Consider the following 15,852-nt stretch of genomic DNA (forward strand, 5'->3'; position numbering starts at 1 on the left):
CCTGACTAAACTATTTGTACAATAGGTGTTTGTGTAGGTATATTTAGTGAGTGTATATTAGCTGTAAAGCTTTCGGGTGTATGGAGAATAGGGTGAGATCAGATGTGATGTATACTAAAGAGAGTCTCTGAAAGTTTTTTGTGTTTATTAAACATTTATTTAAAAAAATTAAAAAAAATACCATATGAAAACCGCACATACAAGTCTCAACAAAATAATCTGCATTAACTTGATGAACTGCATTAATTCTCATTAAAAGTGTCTTGGTAAAAAATAAAGTATTTAAATTGATGTAATGAAATAGGCATTGGTGAACATGTATATCCTACACAGTACAAACACTATGTAATATACCTTTTAGACTTATATATGCATTATACTGTTTATATCACACAATGTCTGGATGCAATATTCTATTCAGGAATATTCAACACTGTCCCTATCGTTATTCCAAATGCATCTGTGGCTCTTTTCTGTTGACAGTAATGAAAATGAATCTTTTTTCTTGAGAGAAGATTAAGAAGCACCCCGATTGGCTCTATGGATCTGGTCCACCTGACCGAGCCTATCCAGAGCTTTGCTGCGAGGCTTGGGGATGGGCCTAGTGGGGGCTTCCACTGTAACAGTTAACCAATGAGCAGCATGAAATAGGAAGATAAGACGGGAGATAAAGATGAGAAAATAATCATGTTCTGTACACACAAATAAAAGGAACTCAGAGAAAGAGACACCCTCAAAGAGTACATGCATAGTTAGGTGGGCAAAAGGAGAGAACTACTAAATGTGAGGTAGAAATATTTAAGGGTTAGCTTGGAGGAAGAGAAGATCTAAGGCAACAAAAAAAACACAAATAGGGAATGAGAGGTTAGAGGGCAGGACTAAAGCTAATGAGAGAAAGTGAAGGTTGGCAGCATGTCACCACACTAACACCAATTATGGGGAGACAATGTGCTATTGGGTGGCCCTAAGGAACTAGGGGGTTATAGTAGTGATTCCTGTACCCTGAGGAGGGAATGGTTACCTTTTATGTTATGAAGTATAATGGTTTTTCTGCTGGTGTATCCTGAGGTAGCTCCTCTCTGAGAACCTCAGAGAAGGCGAATGGCCTTTCTCATGTGTGGACCTTCAGGTGCCTCTTCAGATGGTGCTGGTGTGAGAACCTTTTCTCACACTGAGGGCAGCTGTAGGGTTTCTCCCCTGTGTGGACCCTCTGGTGCCTCTTCAGGGTGCCAGCCTCTGAGAAGCGCATGTGACACTGTGTACAGCTGAAGGGTTTCTCCCCTGTGTGGACCCTCTGGTGGATCTTCACATAGTTCGCCTCAGCAAAGCACTTCCCACATGTGGGGCAGGCGTATGGCTTGTCAGCGTCGGTCTTAATGTTTGGCCTCCCACGTTGTGACCCAATGACACCAGAGGAGGTAGAAGCAGGAGCCACCACCCTCATCTGGTTAGTCTTTGAGTTCCCTCCTTGACCTCTAGCCATTGTTTCGGTGTTGTTGGGATTGTGTGCTGTGTTATCGGCTAGGTACCTCTTGTGGTGAACGCCCATCCTGACCCTGTCTGTATTGGTGGGGTAACCATGAGGTAGTTGAGGAAGGCTAGACCCAGGTCCAGGCTTTCTTTGAACCCAATCATCAGGAATTAGACGTAACCCTGAAGGAGAAGACAGACTTCCTGTTCGACTCCCACCAGGGGGGTTTCCCACCACTCTCTGTGAAGGCTGAAGCCCAGGGTGACCTGCTCTGTTCATCATGGATACAGTGGTGTTTGTATCATAGGAACAGGAGGGTCTATCTCTACCAGCCCCAGGCCCTGCTTCATCCCTGCATTGAGACTGTGAAGAGAAGGATCTGGGCTGCAGACTGGATCCCTGACTGGAGCCTCTGTCTCTCTGATGACCACCAGGACTGAGGTTGTTCAGCCCACCTGTCCACTGGTTGTGTTCTGTGTGGCGGTGGAGTCTCTGTCCCTCATGGTTCAGTCTTGGTTCTGACTCGGGAAGGAAGAGTGACGGCTCCTGATCCAGGGTCCTGATCTGGGGCCAGGGTTTGTGACCGGCCGCATCAGAGGTCCAGTCTCTCCCGCCAGCAACACCGGATATCARCAGKTCCTCATGGACTGCAGACTGTAAACACAAATTGGACAGAAAAACATAAAGGTTTATATAAGAAATTATTTGCTGTACACACAGAAACATGAATATTAATAACCACAGTCAAGCCATTCTCTAACATTGTGATTCAAGTACCCAACAATATGGATCCATTGGAGTTCATAATTTTTTTAAAATCCATATGTGTTGATTCAAGAATTAAGTATAATGTTTAGGTTCGACTGAGATAACCAAGTCAGTCAGCACAGAGTCAATTTTGTATTTAATTTCAACAAGATGGTCATACACTCACATAACGTTAAGTATAGTACTTTTATTGCACAAAACAATACGTGACAAGAAGAATAACTTTCTCACTTTGGTAACACTACATTTGTCTGTAAATCTGGTACCCTCGCTTTGTTAAAATACATTTTTGAAAACTTTGGACAAGGTTAAACATTACATTACAAAGACCTTCAATACTTTGTGTCAAGTAAACATGAATTAAGGCAATATCCTCAACTCACTATTAAAAAACAGTATCATCCTAAAGGAACATATACTGAACAAAATTATAAACGCAACATGCAACAATTTAAAAGAGTTACAGTTCATATAAGAAAAGCAGTCAATGTAAATACATAAACTAGGCCCTACTCTATGGATTTCACATGACTGGGAATACAGAAATGCATCTGTTGGTCACATATACAGATACCTTTAAAAAAAATGGTAGGGGCGTGGATCAGAAAACCAGTCAGTATGCAGTGCGACACATCTCCTTCACATAGAGTTGATCAGACTGTTGATTGTGGCCTGTGGAAGCTTGTCCCACTCCTCTTCAATGGCTGTGCAAAGTTGCTGGATATTGGCGGGAACTGTAACACGCAATCGCACACGTCGATCCAGAGCATCCCAAACATGCTCAATCGCTGACATGTCTGGTGAGTATGCAGGCCATGGAATAATTGGGAAATGTTCAGCTTCCAGGAATTGTGTACAGATCCTTGTGACATGGGGCAGTGCATTATCATGCTTAAACATGAGGGAGGTGATGGTGGCAGATGAATGGCACGACAATGGGACTCAGGATCTCGTCACGGTATCTCTGCATTCAAATTTCCATTAATAAAATGCAATTGTGTTCGTTGTCCGTAGCTTATGCCTGCCTGTGCTGCAATCCTATTAGAAGGTAACAGATACTTTTATTACAATGGTTAAGATGGATTTTCATTGTGTTCCATGGTGTTATTCGCCCGCTAGTGGAGCTTTCTGGTACTTAGAAACACTGTACGTAAACAGGAAGTAGAGAATTCGTTCTGCACGCATAGAAGCAGCTAAAAACAACGCTACGGTGCAGGTCTTTCAGTGTAGTTATTTATTGTCACGCTTCAGCCTCAGAAAATATTTGTTTGGAAATTCGATTCAAGCATATTGCTAGTGATGATAATCTTGTTATTGATAGAATTGCTTACTTATCAATGTTAGTTGGTTGCATTTACTCACACAAATTGCCTTGCCTTTCATGTATGCCGTCAGCTGTATTACTTTGCTCGTGCGTCATGTAAACGAATTGTAAAACATACAATACTGAAGTTTTGTTACTGCTTCTAGTGTAATATGCTTTGTTATTGTACAGAGGTGGTTGCACATTATTACAGTAATGAAAGGAGTTAGCCAATTACCATATGAGTAACAATTAGCTATATGGTTTGGCGTCATGCCAGATGCATGATACATTGGCACGTGCTTTGTATTCATGCAACTTCAACTTGAAAGGTATAATGTACAGCTACAATATGTCGATTTGAATTGAATACTAAAGTATATTATTTTCTGTATTTTGCAGTTTCACAACATAAACGTTTTCAATATATTAATTCAAGAAAAATCATGCCTTGGGAGTTTTATTGAAGACTTAGTTGTTAGCTATCTGTCTAGTTTTGCATGGGAACGCAATTCAAGGGCAGAATACTGCCCATACCATAACCCCACCAAGGAGCACTCTGTTCACAATGTTGACATCAGCAAACCGCTCGCCCACACGACGCCATACACGTGGTCTACGGTTGTGAGGCAGGTTGGATGTAATGCCAAACTCCCTAAAACCATGTTGGAGGAGAAATTAACATTACATTCTCTGGCAACAGCTCTGGTGAACATTCCTGCAGTCAGCATGCCAATTGCAAGCATCTGTGGCATTGTGTTGTATGACAAAACTGCACATTTTAGAGTGCCCTTTTATTGTCCCTGTGTAATGATCGTGCTGTTTAATCAGCTTCTTGATATGCCACACCTCTAAGGTGGATGAATTATCTTGGCAAAGGAGAAATGCTCACTAACGGGGATGTAAACAAATTTGTGCACAAAATTGGAGAGAAATAAGCTTTTTGTGTGTATTGGAATTTTTGGGGGATCTTTTATATCAGCTCATGAAACATGGGACCAACACTTTACATGTTGCGTTTATACTTCACCAGTGAAGCATTTTTACAGACACCCTTATATACCAGTTTAACTTCCGTCCCTCTCCTCGCCCCTACCTGGGCTCGAACCAGGGACCCTCTGCACACATCAACAACAGCCACCCAAGAAGCATCGTTACCCATCGCGCCACAAAAGCCGCGGCCCTTGCAGAGCAAGGGGAACAACTACTTCAAGGTCTCAGATCGAGTGACGTCACCGATTGAAACGCTATTAGCGCGCACCTCGCTAACTAGCTAGCCATTTCACATCGGTTACACTTACACCAACCTCTGAGCAAAGCAGTTAACCCACTGTTCCCTGGGCGCCGAAGACGTGGATGTCGATTATGGCAGCCCCCCGCACCTCTCTGATTCAGAAGGGTTGGGTTAAATGCGGAAGACACATTTCTGTTGAATGCATTCAGTTGTACAATGTCATACTTTCCCTTTCCATTACATATCATCTACTCTGTCTCATCAACTCATTCTTTCCTCAGTGTACCTTATCCAGTTACCTATACATCCAAAACCAACAGAATGAAATACAAACAATGTAGACCCTCTGGTGCCTCTACATTTTGATGAAACATAGTAAAGCTCCAAAATGTCCTGCCCTGGAAGCCTGTTGGAGACATAAGGAAGTGGATGGCAGCAAATGTTTTACATTTAAAGATCTCTTTTGACAAACATATCAAGAATATTTCAAGGGCAAAAATGTTCCATCTTCGTAACATTGCAAAAATCTAAAACCTTTTGTCCAAAAATTATGCAGAAAAGCTAATCCATGTTTTATCACTTCTAGATTGGACTACTGCAATGCTCTACTCTCCGGCTACCTGGATAAAGCACTAAATAAACTTCAGTTAGTGCTAAATACAGCTGCTAGTATCTAGAACCAAACAATTTGATCATATTCCTCCAGTGCTAGCCTCTCTACACTGGCTTCCTGTTAAGGCTAGAACTGATTTCAAGTTTCTACTGCGAACCTACAAAGCATTATATGGACTTGCTCCTACAACTCTCCCCGATTTGGTCCTGCCATACATACCTACACGTTTGCTAGTCACAAGACGCAGACGTCCTTATTATCCCTAGAATTTCTCCTATAGAGCTCAATTTTTATGGAATGGTCTGCTTATCCATGTGACCTTTAAGTCCTTACTGAAGACTCATCTCTTCAGGAGGTCCTGTGATTGAGTAGTCTGTCCCAGGGGAGCGAAGGTGAATGGCAAGGCACTGGAGTGACGAACCACCCTTGCTCTCTCCACTGGGATTCTCTGCCTCTGACCCTATTACTTGAGTGGGTTGAGCCACTGACGTGATCTTTCTGTCCAGTTATGCGCCCCCTCTGCGGCGGAGGAGATCTTTATGGGCTATACTCAGCCTTTGAGTCAGGGTAGTAAGTTGGTGGTCTATTGATATCCCTCTAGTGTTGTGCTTTGGCAAAGTGTTCAGGGTTTTATCCTGCCTGGTTGGCCCTGTCCGGTGGTACCGTTGTACAGGGCCGCAGTGTTCCCTGAGCCCCCCCCCCACCTTAGCCTCCAGTATCTATGCTGCAATAGTCTGTGCTGGGGGGCTAGGGTCAGTCTGTCTGGTGAAATTATCCTGTCTTATCTCTTGTCCTGTATGAAATATGCTCCCTCTAATTCTCCCTAACTCTCCCATGCCTCAGGACTACCTCGCCTGATGACTGCCCCCTTTCCCAGTCCACCTCGTTTCTGCTGTTTTGCCTGTGGCTATGGAACCCTGGCCTGTTCACCAGACGTGCTAACCTGTCCCGGACCTGCTGTTTTCGGCCCTCTCTCTCACTCTCCCCCGCACCTGCTGTCTCGACCTCTGAATGCTCGGCTATGAAAAGCAAACTGACATTTTATCCTGAGGTGCTGACCTGTTGCACAACCACTGTGATTATTATTTGACCCTGCTGGTCAGAGAATCAGCTGTTCCGGACGACTGTGTGATCACGCTCTCCGTAGCCGACGTGAGTAAGACCTTTAAACAGATCAACATACACAAGGCTGCGGGGCCAGACGGATTACCAGGACGTGTGCACCGGGCATGTGCTGACCAACTGGCAGGTGTCTTCACTGACATTTTCACCATGTCCCTGATTGAGTCTGTAATACCAACATGTTTCAAGCAGACCACCATAGTCCCTGTGCCCAAGAACACCAAGGTAACCTGCCTAAATGACTACCGACCCGTAGCACTCACGTCCGTAGCCATGAAGTGCTTTGAAAGGCTGGTAATGCCTCCAAACAGATCCACAGATGATGCAGTCTCTATTGCACTCCACACTGCCCTTTCCCACCTGGACAAAAATAACACTTATGTGAGAATGCTATTCATTGACTACAGCTCAGCGTTCAACACGATAGTACCCTCAAAGCTCATCACTAAGCTAAGGATCCTGGGACTAAACACCTCCCTCTGCAACTGGATCCTGGACTTCCTGACCGCCCCCAGGTGGTGAGGGTAGGTAGCAACACATCTACCACGCTGATCCTCAACACTGGAGCCCCCCAGGGGTGCGTGCTCAGCCCCCTCCTGTACTCTCTGTTCACCCACAACTGCATGGCCAGGCACGACTCCAACACCATCATTAAGTTTGCAGACGACGCAACAGTGGTAGGCCTGATCACCGACAACGACGAGACAGCCTATAGGGGGGAGGTCAGAGACCTGGCCGGGTGGTGCCAGAATAACAACCTATCCCTCATCGTAACCAAGATTAAGGAGATGATTGTGGACTACAGGAAAAGGAGGATCGAGTACACCCCCATTCTCATCGACGGGGCTGTAGTGGAGCAGGTTGAGAGCTTCAAGTTCCTTGGTGTCCACATCACCAACAAACTAGAAAGGTCCAAACACACCAAGACAGTCGTGAAGGGGGCACGACAAAGCCTATTCCCCCTCAGGAGACTAAAAAGATTTGGCATGGGTCCTGAGATTCTCAAAAGGTTCTACAGCTGCAACATCGAGAGCATCCTGACTGGTTGCATCACTGCCTGGTATGGCAATTGCTCGGCCTCCGACCGCAAGGCACTACAGAGGGTAGTGCGTACAGCCCAGTACATCACTGGGGCTAAGCTGCCTGCCATCCAGGACCGCTACACCAGGCGGTGTCAGAAGAAGGCCCTAAAAATTGTCAAAAACCCCAGCCACCCCAGTCATAGACTGTTCTCTCTACTACTTCCGGCAAGCAAAACCGGAATGACAAGTCTAGGACAAAAAAGCTTCTCAACAGTTTTTACCCCCAAGCCATAAGACTTCTGAACAGGTAATCAAATGGCTACCCGGACTATTTGCATTGTGTGCCCCACCCAACCCCTCTTTTACGCTGTTGCTACTCTCTGTTTATCATATATGCACAGTCACTTTAACTATACATTCATGTACATATGTACATACTACCCCAATTGTCCCGACCAACCAGTGCTCCCGCACATTGACTAACCGGGCTATCTGCATTGTGTCCCGCCACCCGCCAACCCCTCTTTACGCTACTGCTTCTCTCTGTTCATCATATATGCATAGTCACTTTAACCATATCTACATGTACATACTACCTCAATCAGCCTGTCTAACCGGTGTCTGTATGTAGCCTCGCTACTTTTATAGCCTCGCTGTTGTATATAGCCTCGCTACTGTTTTTCACTGTCTTTTTACTGTTGTTTTTATTTCTTTACTTACCTATTGTTCACCTAATACCTTTTTTGCACTATTGGTTAGAGCCTGTAAGTAAGCATTTCACTGTAAGGTCTACACCTGTTGTACTAAGCGAGTCAGTTAAGAACAAATTCTTATTTACAATGACGGCCTACCAAAACGCAAAAGGCCTCCTGCGGGATTAAAAATAAATACAATATAAATATAGGACAAAACACTACATAAAGAGAGACCTAAGACAACACCATAGCAAGGCAGCAACACATGACAACACAGCGTGGTAGAAACACAACAAAACAACATGGTAGCAACACAACATGGTAGCAGCACAAAACATGGTACAAACATTATTGGGCACAGACAACAGCACAAAGGGCAAGAAGGCAAAGACAACAATACACCACACAAAGCAGCCACAACTGTCAGTAAGAGTGTCCATGATTGAGTCTTTGAATGAAGACTTTCCCGTTTGAGTGTTTGTTGCAGCTCGTTCTAGACGCTAGCTGCAGCGAACTGAAAAGAGGAGTGACCCAGGGATGTGTGTGCTTTGGGGACCTTTAACAGAATGTGACTGTCAGAACGGGTGTTGTATGTGGAGGATGAGGGCTGCAGTAGATATCTCAAATAAGGGGGAGTGAGGCCTAAGAGGGTTTTATAAATAAGCACCAACCAGTGGGTCTTGCGACGGGTAAACAGAGATGACTAGTTTACAGAGGAGTATAGAGTGCAGTGATGTGTCCTATAAGGAGCATTAGTGGCAAATCTGATGGCCGAATGGTAAAGAACATCTAGCCGCTCGAGAGCACCCTTACCTGCCGATCTATAAATTACGTCTCCGTAATCTAGCATGGGTAGGATGGTCATCTGAATCAGGGTTAGTTTGGCAGCTGGGGTGAAAGAGGAGCGATTACGATAAAGGAAACCAAGTCTATATTTAATTTTAGCCTGCAACTTTGATATGTGCTGAGAGGAGGACAGTGCATCGTCTAGCCATACTCCCAAGTACTTGTATGAGGTGACTACCTCAAGCTCTAAACCCTGGGGTTTTAGGCTGGGTTTCTGTATAAGTACTTAGTGACATCTGCTGATGTAAAAAGGGTTTCATAAATACATTTGATTTGATTCTCACACTGGGGGCAGCTGTAGGATTTCTCCCCTGTGTGGACCCTCTGGTGCCTCTTCAGGCTGGATGAGTGGGAGGAACTGGCCCGGCACAGGTGGCAGCTGAACGGGTTCTCCTCTGTGTGTATCCCCTGTTCCGTCTCAACTACTAATTTGGGCTTGAGTAGCCATTTATTGTTGAGGCACTGGCAATGGCTGAGGAGAGTGTGAGGAGGATGAAGGCCAGGGAGTGTCTGTGTTGTCGCAGGGTTCATGTTCCAGTTGATAGATCCTATAGAAGGCAGGCTGAAGGCAGCACCTGTTAGGGGGGTAACCTGAGGCCCCATCAGTTTCTCTGAATCACAACTATAGGAGCAGGACGGAGCATCGTTAGCAGAGTCTGTTTCTGTTCTCTCCTACCTCATACCAACATCACCTCGTCCATGCAGATCAAATCTACGCCTCGCCCTGGTCTCAGCCAGTCTGTTGTCATGGAGACTAAATTAGGATTTTGTTTTGTGTTCCATTGTCTGTTTCTGGTTGTGGTTAACAGTGTTGTTCCCCAGCCCAGAGTTGAAGATGCTGTCCCATCCACTGACCTCCACTATGTCTCCTCTGGTCCTGACCTGCTCAGTGATGTCGTCCCCGGGGCCCTTGGCTGCACCCGTCTGAGTCTGGGAGTCCAAGATGGCCACCCAGTCTCCTCTGTTACCCTCCAGCCAACCACCTGCAGGAAGAGGTTACAAAATAGACTTTACAAACATGGAAGAGAACATATGGATTTTCTTTCGTCAATTATCTGGTCAAGTTCATACATTATAATGTGTGTTTTTGTATGTAAACACAAGTTGTATTGATTTCATGTGAATGAAGAAAGAATATTATCCATGTGCATCACTATTCCCATTGAAGATCTATTACTGTATGTAGGCTGTATGTATTTCTCCCTTACCTTGCTCCCCCATCTTTAGTCCAGTCAGCAGATCAATGCTCTCTGGTTCGTCTTCTATTGTCTCCTCTTTGACCAGCGGCAGATCAGGCTTCCCATCCTCCATGTCTACTGACTGTAAGAGATACAGAGTGAGAGGATGTTGGATCAAGACATCTGATATGAGCACCCTGCTATGGAGCATCTTCTGATTGGGCAATGAGGGATTGCTATGAGAACTACAGTATGCAAACATATTAGTTAATTTGATAACTTGACACTCTTTCATAGTTTTATAATTCAAAGGCATGGTCAAGACCTGGACCCGTAACCACAAAGAGTCTCAGAGTAGGAGTGCAGATCTAGGATCTTTACATATGTTATTCATACTGTCTACATGGTCTCATTATGATCTAAAAGGCTAAACTGACCCTAGATCAGCACTCCTACTCTGAGAGGCTTTGTGGATACAGGCCCTGAGCTAATACCATTCAGACAGTAGTTCAGTGGACTCACCTCAGTGAGACTGTGTGTGGTCCTGTGCTGCTCAGCTGGTTCCTCTGTGGCTTCAGGAGGAGGTGTAGTCTGGTTGTCCTCCATGACCATGGTCCCCTCTGGGTTCCCCAGACCCTCCTCCTTTACCAGCAGCACCTCTGGACCCTCCTCCTCCTGGAAGAGACAGGTGATACAGATTACACAGACGTACACTCCCTCAGGTACGTACACACAGATAAAACACACTTTCAACATGGAGTGTTTACCCATCCCCACTACGTTTGAGTCCTATACTGTAGTTACAGAATGACTTCATTGTTGTTAAACCCATCATGGTGGACATAAATATGATGTTGTGGGTAAAAAGTCAGCAATGATAAGTCAAGTAATCATCAGACAAACCTGACTAGTGTATGGGTATTTGTAGGTATATTTGGTGAGTGTTCACTGAGTGTACAAACCATTAGGAACACCGTCCAAATATACAATTCATCGGGGCATGGACTCTAACAGGTGTCGAAAGCGTTCCACAGGGTTGCTGGCCCATGTTGACTCCAATGCTTCCCAAACTTGTGTCAAGTTTGCTGGATGTCCTTTTGGGTGGTGGACCATTCTTGATACACGTGTGAAAAATCAAGCAGCGTTGCAGTTCTTGACACACTCAAACCGGGTGCACCTGGCACCTACTACCAAACCCCATTCAAAGGCACTTCAATATTTTGTCTTGCCCATCCACACATACACAATCCATGTCTCAATTGTCTCAATGCTTAAAAATCATTTTAAACCTGTCTCCTCCCCTTCATTTACACCGATTGAAGTGGATTTAATAGATGACATCAATAAGGGATCGTAGCGTTTACCTGCATTCACCTGGTCAGTCTATGTCATGGAAATAGCAGGTTTTCCTAATGGTTTGTGCACTCAGTGTATATTGGTTATAAAGCACTGTTGTGTGTATGTAGAATAGGGTGAGATCAGATGTGATGCTAAAGATGTGATTCAAAATCTTAGAATGAAAAATCCCACTTTGTGTCCATTGAACAAGTTTTAAATACACCACATGAAAACCACACATACTTGTCATGTCTCAACAAAAATATCTGCCTGAACTGCATTCATTTTCTCATTAAAAAAGTGTCTTTGGAAAATTCACGAACATCAGATACACAGTACAAACACAATATGAAACAGACTTTTAGGCTTTACGTGCCTTATACACTGAGTGTATACCAAACATTATGAACACCTGCTCTTTCCATGACATAAACTGACCAGGTGAATGCAGGTGAACGCTATGATTCCATATTGATGTCACTTGTTAAATCCACTTCAATCACTATAGATGAAGTGGAGGAGACAGGGTAAAGAAGGATTTTGGTAACACTTCACTTGACACCCAGTGTCATAACACATTATGACATGGTCATAACCTGTAATAATATGGTCATAACACATATTTAGACCTGTTGTGACATGTATTGCATTATTTTATGGCTGGTTATGACACCTACATAAGCGTGCCCTGCTAGAGCCTCCCGGTCAACTGTAAGTGCTGTTATTGTGAAGTAGAAACGTTTACAAGCAACACTCACTACCGAGTTCCAAACTGCCTCTAGAAGCAACGTCTACACAATAACTGTTTGTCGGGAAATGGGTTTCCATGGCCGAGCAGCTGCAAACAAGCCTAAGATCACCATGAGTAATGCCAAGCGTCAGCTGGAGTGGTGTAAAGCTCGCCGCCATTGGACTCTAGAGCAGTGGATACGCGTTCTCTGGAGTGATGAATCACGCTTCACCATCTGGCACTCCGACGGACGAATCTGGGTTTGGCGGATGCCAGGAGAACGCTACCTGCCCGAATGCATAGTGCCAACTGTAATGTTTGGTGGAGGAGGAATAATGGTCTGGGGCTGTTTTTCATAGTTCGGTCTAGGCCCCTTAGTTCCAGTGAAGGGATATCTTAACGCTACAGCATACAATGACATTCTAGATGATTCTGTGCTTCCAACTTTGTGGCAACAGTTTGGGGAAGGCCCTTTCCTGTTTCAGCATGACAATGCCCCCGTGCACTAAGCGAGGTCCATACAGAAATGTACCAGTTCCAGTCCCCTCTAGACAGATCAGTCTGTCTCTCTAAACCCAAGGATATGCTTCCAGGGACCATTTCTGTAGCGTAAGAACAAAACAGATCATCACCGCCAGTGTCTAACGCATCACCATCTCCACGGGAATAAACCATACTCTGGCTCTGGTGAATTACCGGTAAGTAGTAGAAACCAGGATCAGGAGGTCAGACTGGTGGCCCTAGTCTCTTTGGGTCTGATCTGTGTTCAGATCGTGTGTGTAAGAGCCTATGTGTTACAGTTAAAGTCTTTGTGTCGAACAGCGTTCGACTGACCTCAGTGATGCTGCGACAGTTCCTGGCCTGGAGTGCAGCGGCGGTGGATAGGTTCTCCATGGCTACAGGGGGCGCCACTCCAGACGCTGCTCTAGTCTGGATGTCTCCGCTGTGCCGTGGGTCCTCCTCTCCTTCAGACCTCTCCAGTTTGACTCCAGGACCTGCAGCCTCTGCATCTGCAGACTGACAAGAATAGGGGAGGTTTTTAGCAGTACATGAGTTGAATTGGATATCAATGTAATAGGGAAGTCTCACAAGCTCCCCTATGGCAGATAAATAAGGATGTACATGTAAACAAGTGAATAGCTGAGGGGAGCCTTTCTGAAATAAATGGGCACATTTGATTTACCAAGTAACAAATTTTTTATTCAACAATGGTTACACTAACCTCTATCACAATAATGTTCTGGGTTGAGGTTCCACTTCCCTCATCAACAGTGATTGGTTGGTCATCTCTCCATGTATTGTGTCCCGCTGGCTTCACAAAGCTCCTGTGGCCTCCAGTGAGATGTCCTTCACCTGAGAGAGTGATTGGGAGAAAAGAGGTGGTCAGGTTAGGTAATGTTCAACACTATTGACCGTTTTGACACTGTCGAGAATTGGCAAGGATGTAAGGTAATGCTTCTCATAACTTATTGATATACTATTTATTGATAAATGTATTATGTTCCAGGCATCACATTGTTTTCATTGAGTAAATAATAGTAAATGCAGTAAATCAAGAATCTGGTTAGAATATGATATTGTGTCTGTGCGCAAATTAGCTAAGTAATCAGGGGAATTATTGCATACTATACTATCCAAAAACTGATCAAGATAGGTGGGGTTGACACATCTAAAGCCACACAAGCGCAGCGGGGAAGGGGGCGACAGGCCCCGCAGTCTCCTGCTACATTTACCTCTTGCCATCACTCTGTATCGGTCGAGGATCTTGACAGTTCTGGGACGACTTGCGAGGATGCGCTCTTGCATTGTCCTCTCTGTGGGCTCCCGTGCCACCTTCAGTTCCAATATCTGTAGTTTCCTCCGCAATGTCCTGTTTTCTTTCTGGCTTTGAGTTATTTCCAAACGAAACACTGCATAGTCGTCGTCTACGAGTTTACAGATATCTGCCACGGCTGCATTCGCTAGCACCTCCATGATGGAGGCTATTTGAGTGTGAAAAACCATACAGTTATCCATTGTTGGCTAACATTAACAGTTAACAGCTAGCTAGCGTTACCTAGATAACATCTATCAACCAAGTCCTGTTTCCAACGCGAATTAAAGATTACCTGGGGTATGCGATGCTGTGAATTTAAATTGATCATATTTTGAGTTCCAGGGTGTTAGTTAATAAACGTCAAAATAATAACAACAAAAAGGCTTTTCAGGTCTGTTTTCTTTTTCTTTTAAGTTTTATTGGCGATTCGCAATCAACTGCCATGTGCATACCCCGCCACCTACTGTACTGGAGTGTGAGGACCGTTACGACATATCTATTCCACTATACTATCTTACTAACCCTGAATTTATAATAAAATAAAATAAATCCCTACAAACCTTCCTACTTCCATCACCCCCACCCAAAATGGGACTGCAGTGGAGAAGGTGAAACGCTTCAAGTTCCTCGGAGTACACATCACCGACAATCTGAAATGGTCCACCCACTGTTGCGCCTTGAAGAGGCGCAACAGCGCCTCTTCAACCTCAGAAGGCTGAAAAAATTTGCCTTGGCCCCTAAGACCCTCACAAACTTTTACAGATGCCCAATTGAGAGCATGCTGTCGGGCTGTATCACCGTCTGGTTTGGCAAATGCGTCGCCCACAACCACAGGGCTCTCCAGAGGGTGATGCGGTGCGGTCTGCCCAACGCACCACTGGGGGCACACTGCCTGCCCTCCAGGACAATAACAGCAGCACCCAATGTCACAGGAAGGGCAAAAAGATCCTCAAGGACATCAACCACCCGAGCCACGGCCTGTTCACCCCGCTACCATCCAGAAGGCGAGGTCAGTACAGGTGCATCAAAGCTGGGACAGAGAGACTGAAAAACTGCTTCTATCTCAAGGCCATCACTGTTAAATAGCCACCACTAACCGGATACCCCCTCGGTTACTCAACCTTGTACCTTAGAGGCTGCAGCGCATATATATATATATATATGGAATCACTGGTCACTTTAATAATGTTTACGTTCAGATTTAATCATTTCATATGTATATACTGTATTCTATTCTACTGTATTTTAGTCAATGCCACTCCGACACTGGTCATCCTAATATTAATATATTTCTTAATTCCATTCTTTTACTTTTAGATTTGTGTATTGTTGTGAATTGTTAGATACTGTTGGAGTTTGGAACACAAGCATTTCGCTACACCCGCACTAACATCCGCTAAATATGTGTATGTGACCAATAAAATTGTGATTAACCCTGTCAAACACCTCTCCTTTTCTGCATCATACATTTCACAAAATAATAATCCATGTTCAACCGTTTCCTCTTCCATGTTTCCCCATCAATTCCGCCCTAATCTCACCCTAAACAACATAGCCGCCTCCCTTCTGTTCCCATTATATGACACTATCTCCAGTACAGATTTTCCCTTCTGTTTACTTCTTCAAGTTGGGCTACACCAAAAAGGTTTATTGCTGCCACCTACTGTGTGTGGTGAAAACTGGGAGACTTTAAATGGATGGTTGCACTTCAAGCAG

The 15,852-nt window shown here is 44.6% G+C and overlaps 1 protein-coding gene across 1 annotated transcript in view; it reads right to left on the reverse strand.

Annotated features, from left to right (window-relative positions):
• Positions 1-15,852, reverse strand: part of LOC111958445 (uncharacterized) — a 69,290-nt gene that overhangs the window by 14,752 nt on the left and 38,686 nt on the right. Inside the window, exons 8-15 of the mRNA XM_070437150.1 lie at positions 14,705-14,873; positions 14,054-14,342; positions 13,543-13,673; positions 13,155-13,337; positions 10,775-10,927; positions 10,283-10,394; positions 9,930-10,057; positions 1,134-2,125 (exon numbers count right to left, since the gene is read on the reverse strand). Coding sequence (XP_070293251.1) covers positions 1,134-2,125; positions 9,930-10,057; positions 10,283-10,394; positions 10,775-10,927; positions 13,155-13,337; positions 13,543-13,673; positions 14,054-14,342; positions 14,705-14,873 — 2,157 coding nt within the window. The remainder of the gene's footprint in view (positions 1-1,133; positions 2,126-9,929; positions 10,058-10,282; positions 10,395-10,774; positions 10,928-13,154; positions 13,338-13,542; positions 13,674-14,053; positions 14,343-14,704; positions 14,874-15,852) is intronic.

Source organism: Salvelinus sp. IW2-2015, linkage group LG34 (genome assembly GCF_002910315.2).
Source record: "Salvelinus sp. IW2-2015 linkage group LG34, ASM291031v2, whole genome shotgun sequence".
NCBI lineage: Eukaryota > Metazoa > Chordata > Actinopteri > Salmoniformes > Salmonidae > Salvelinus > Salvelinus sp. IW2-2015.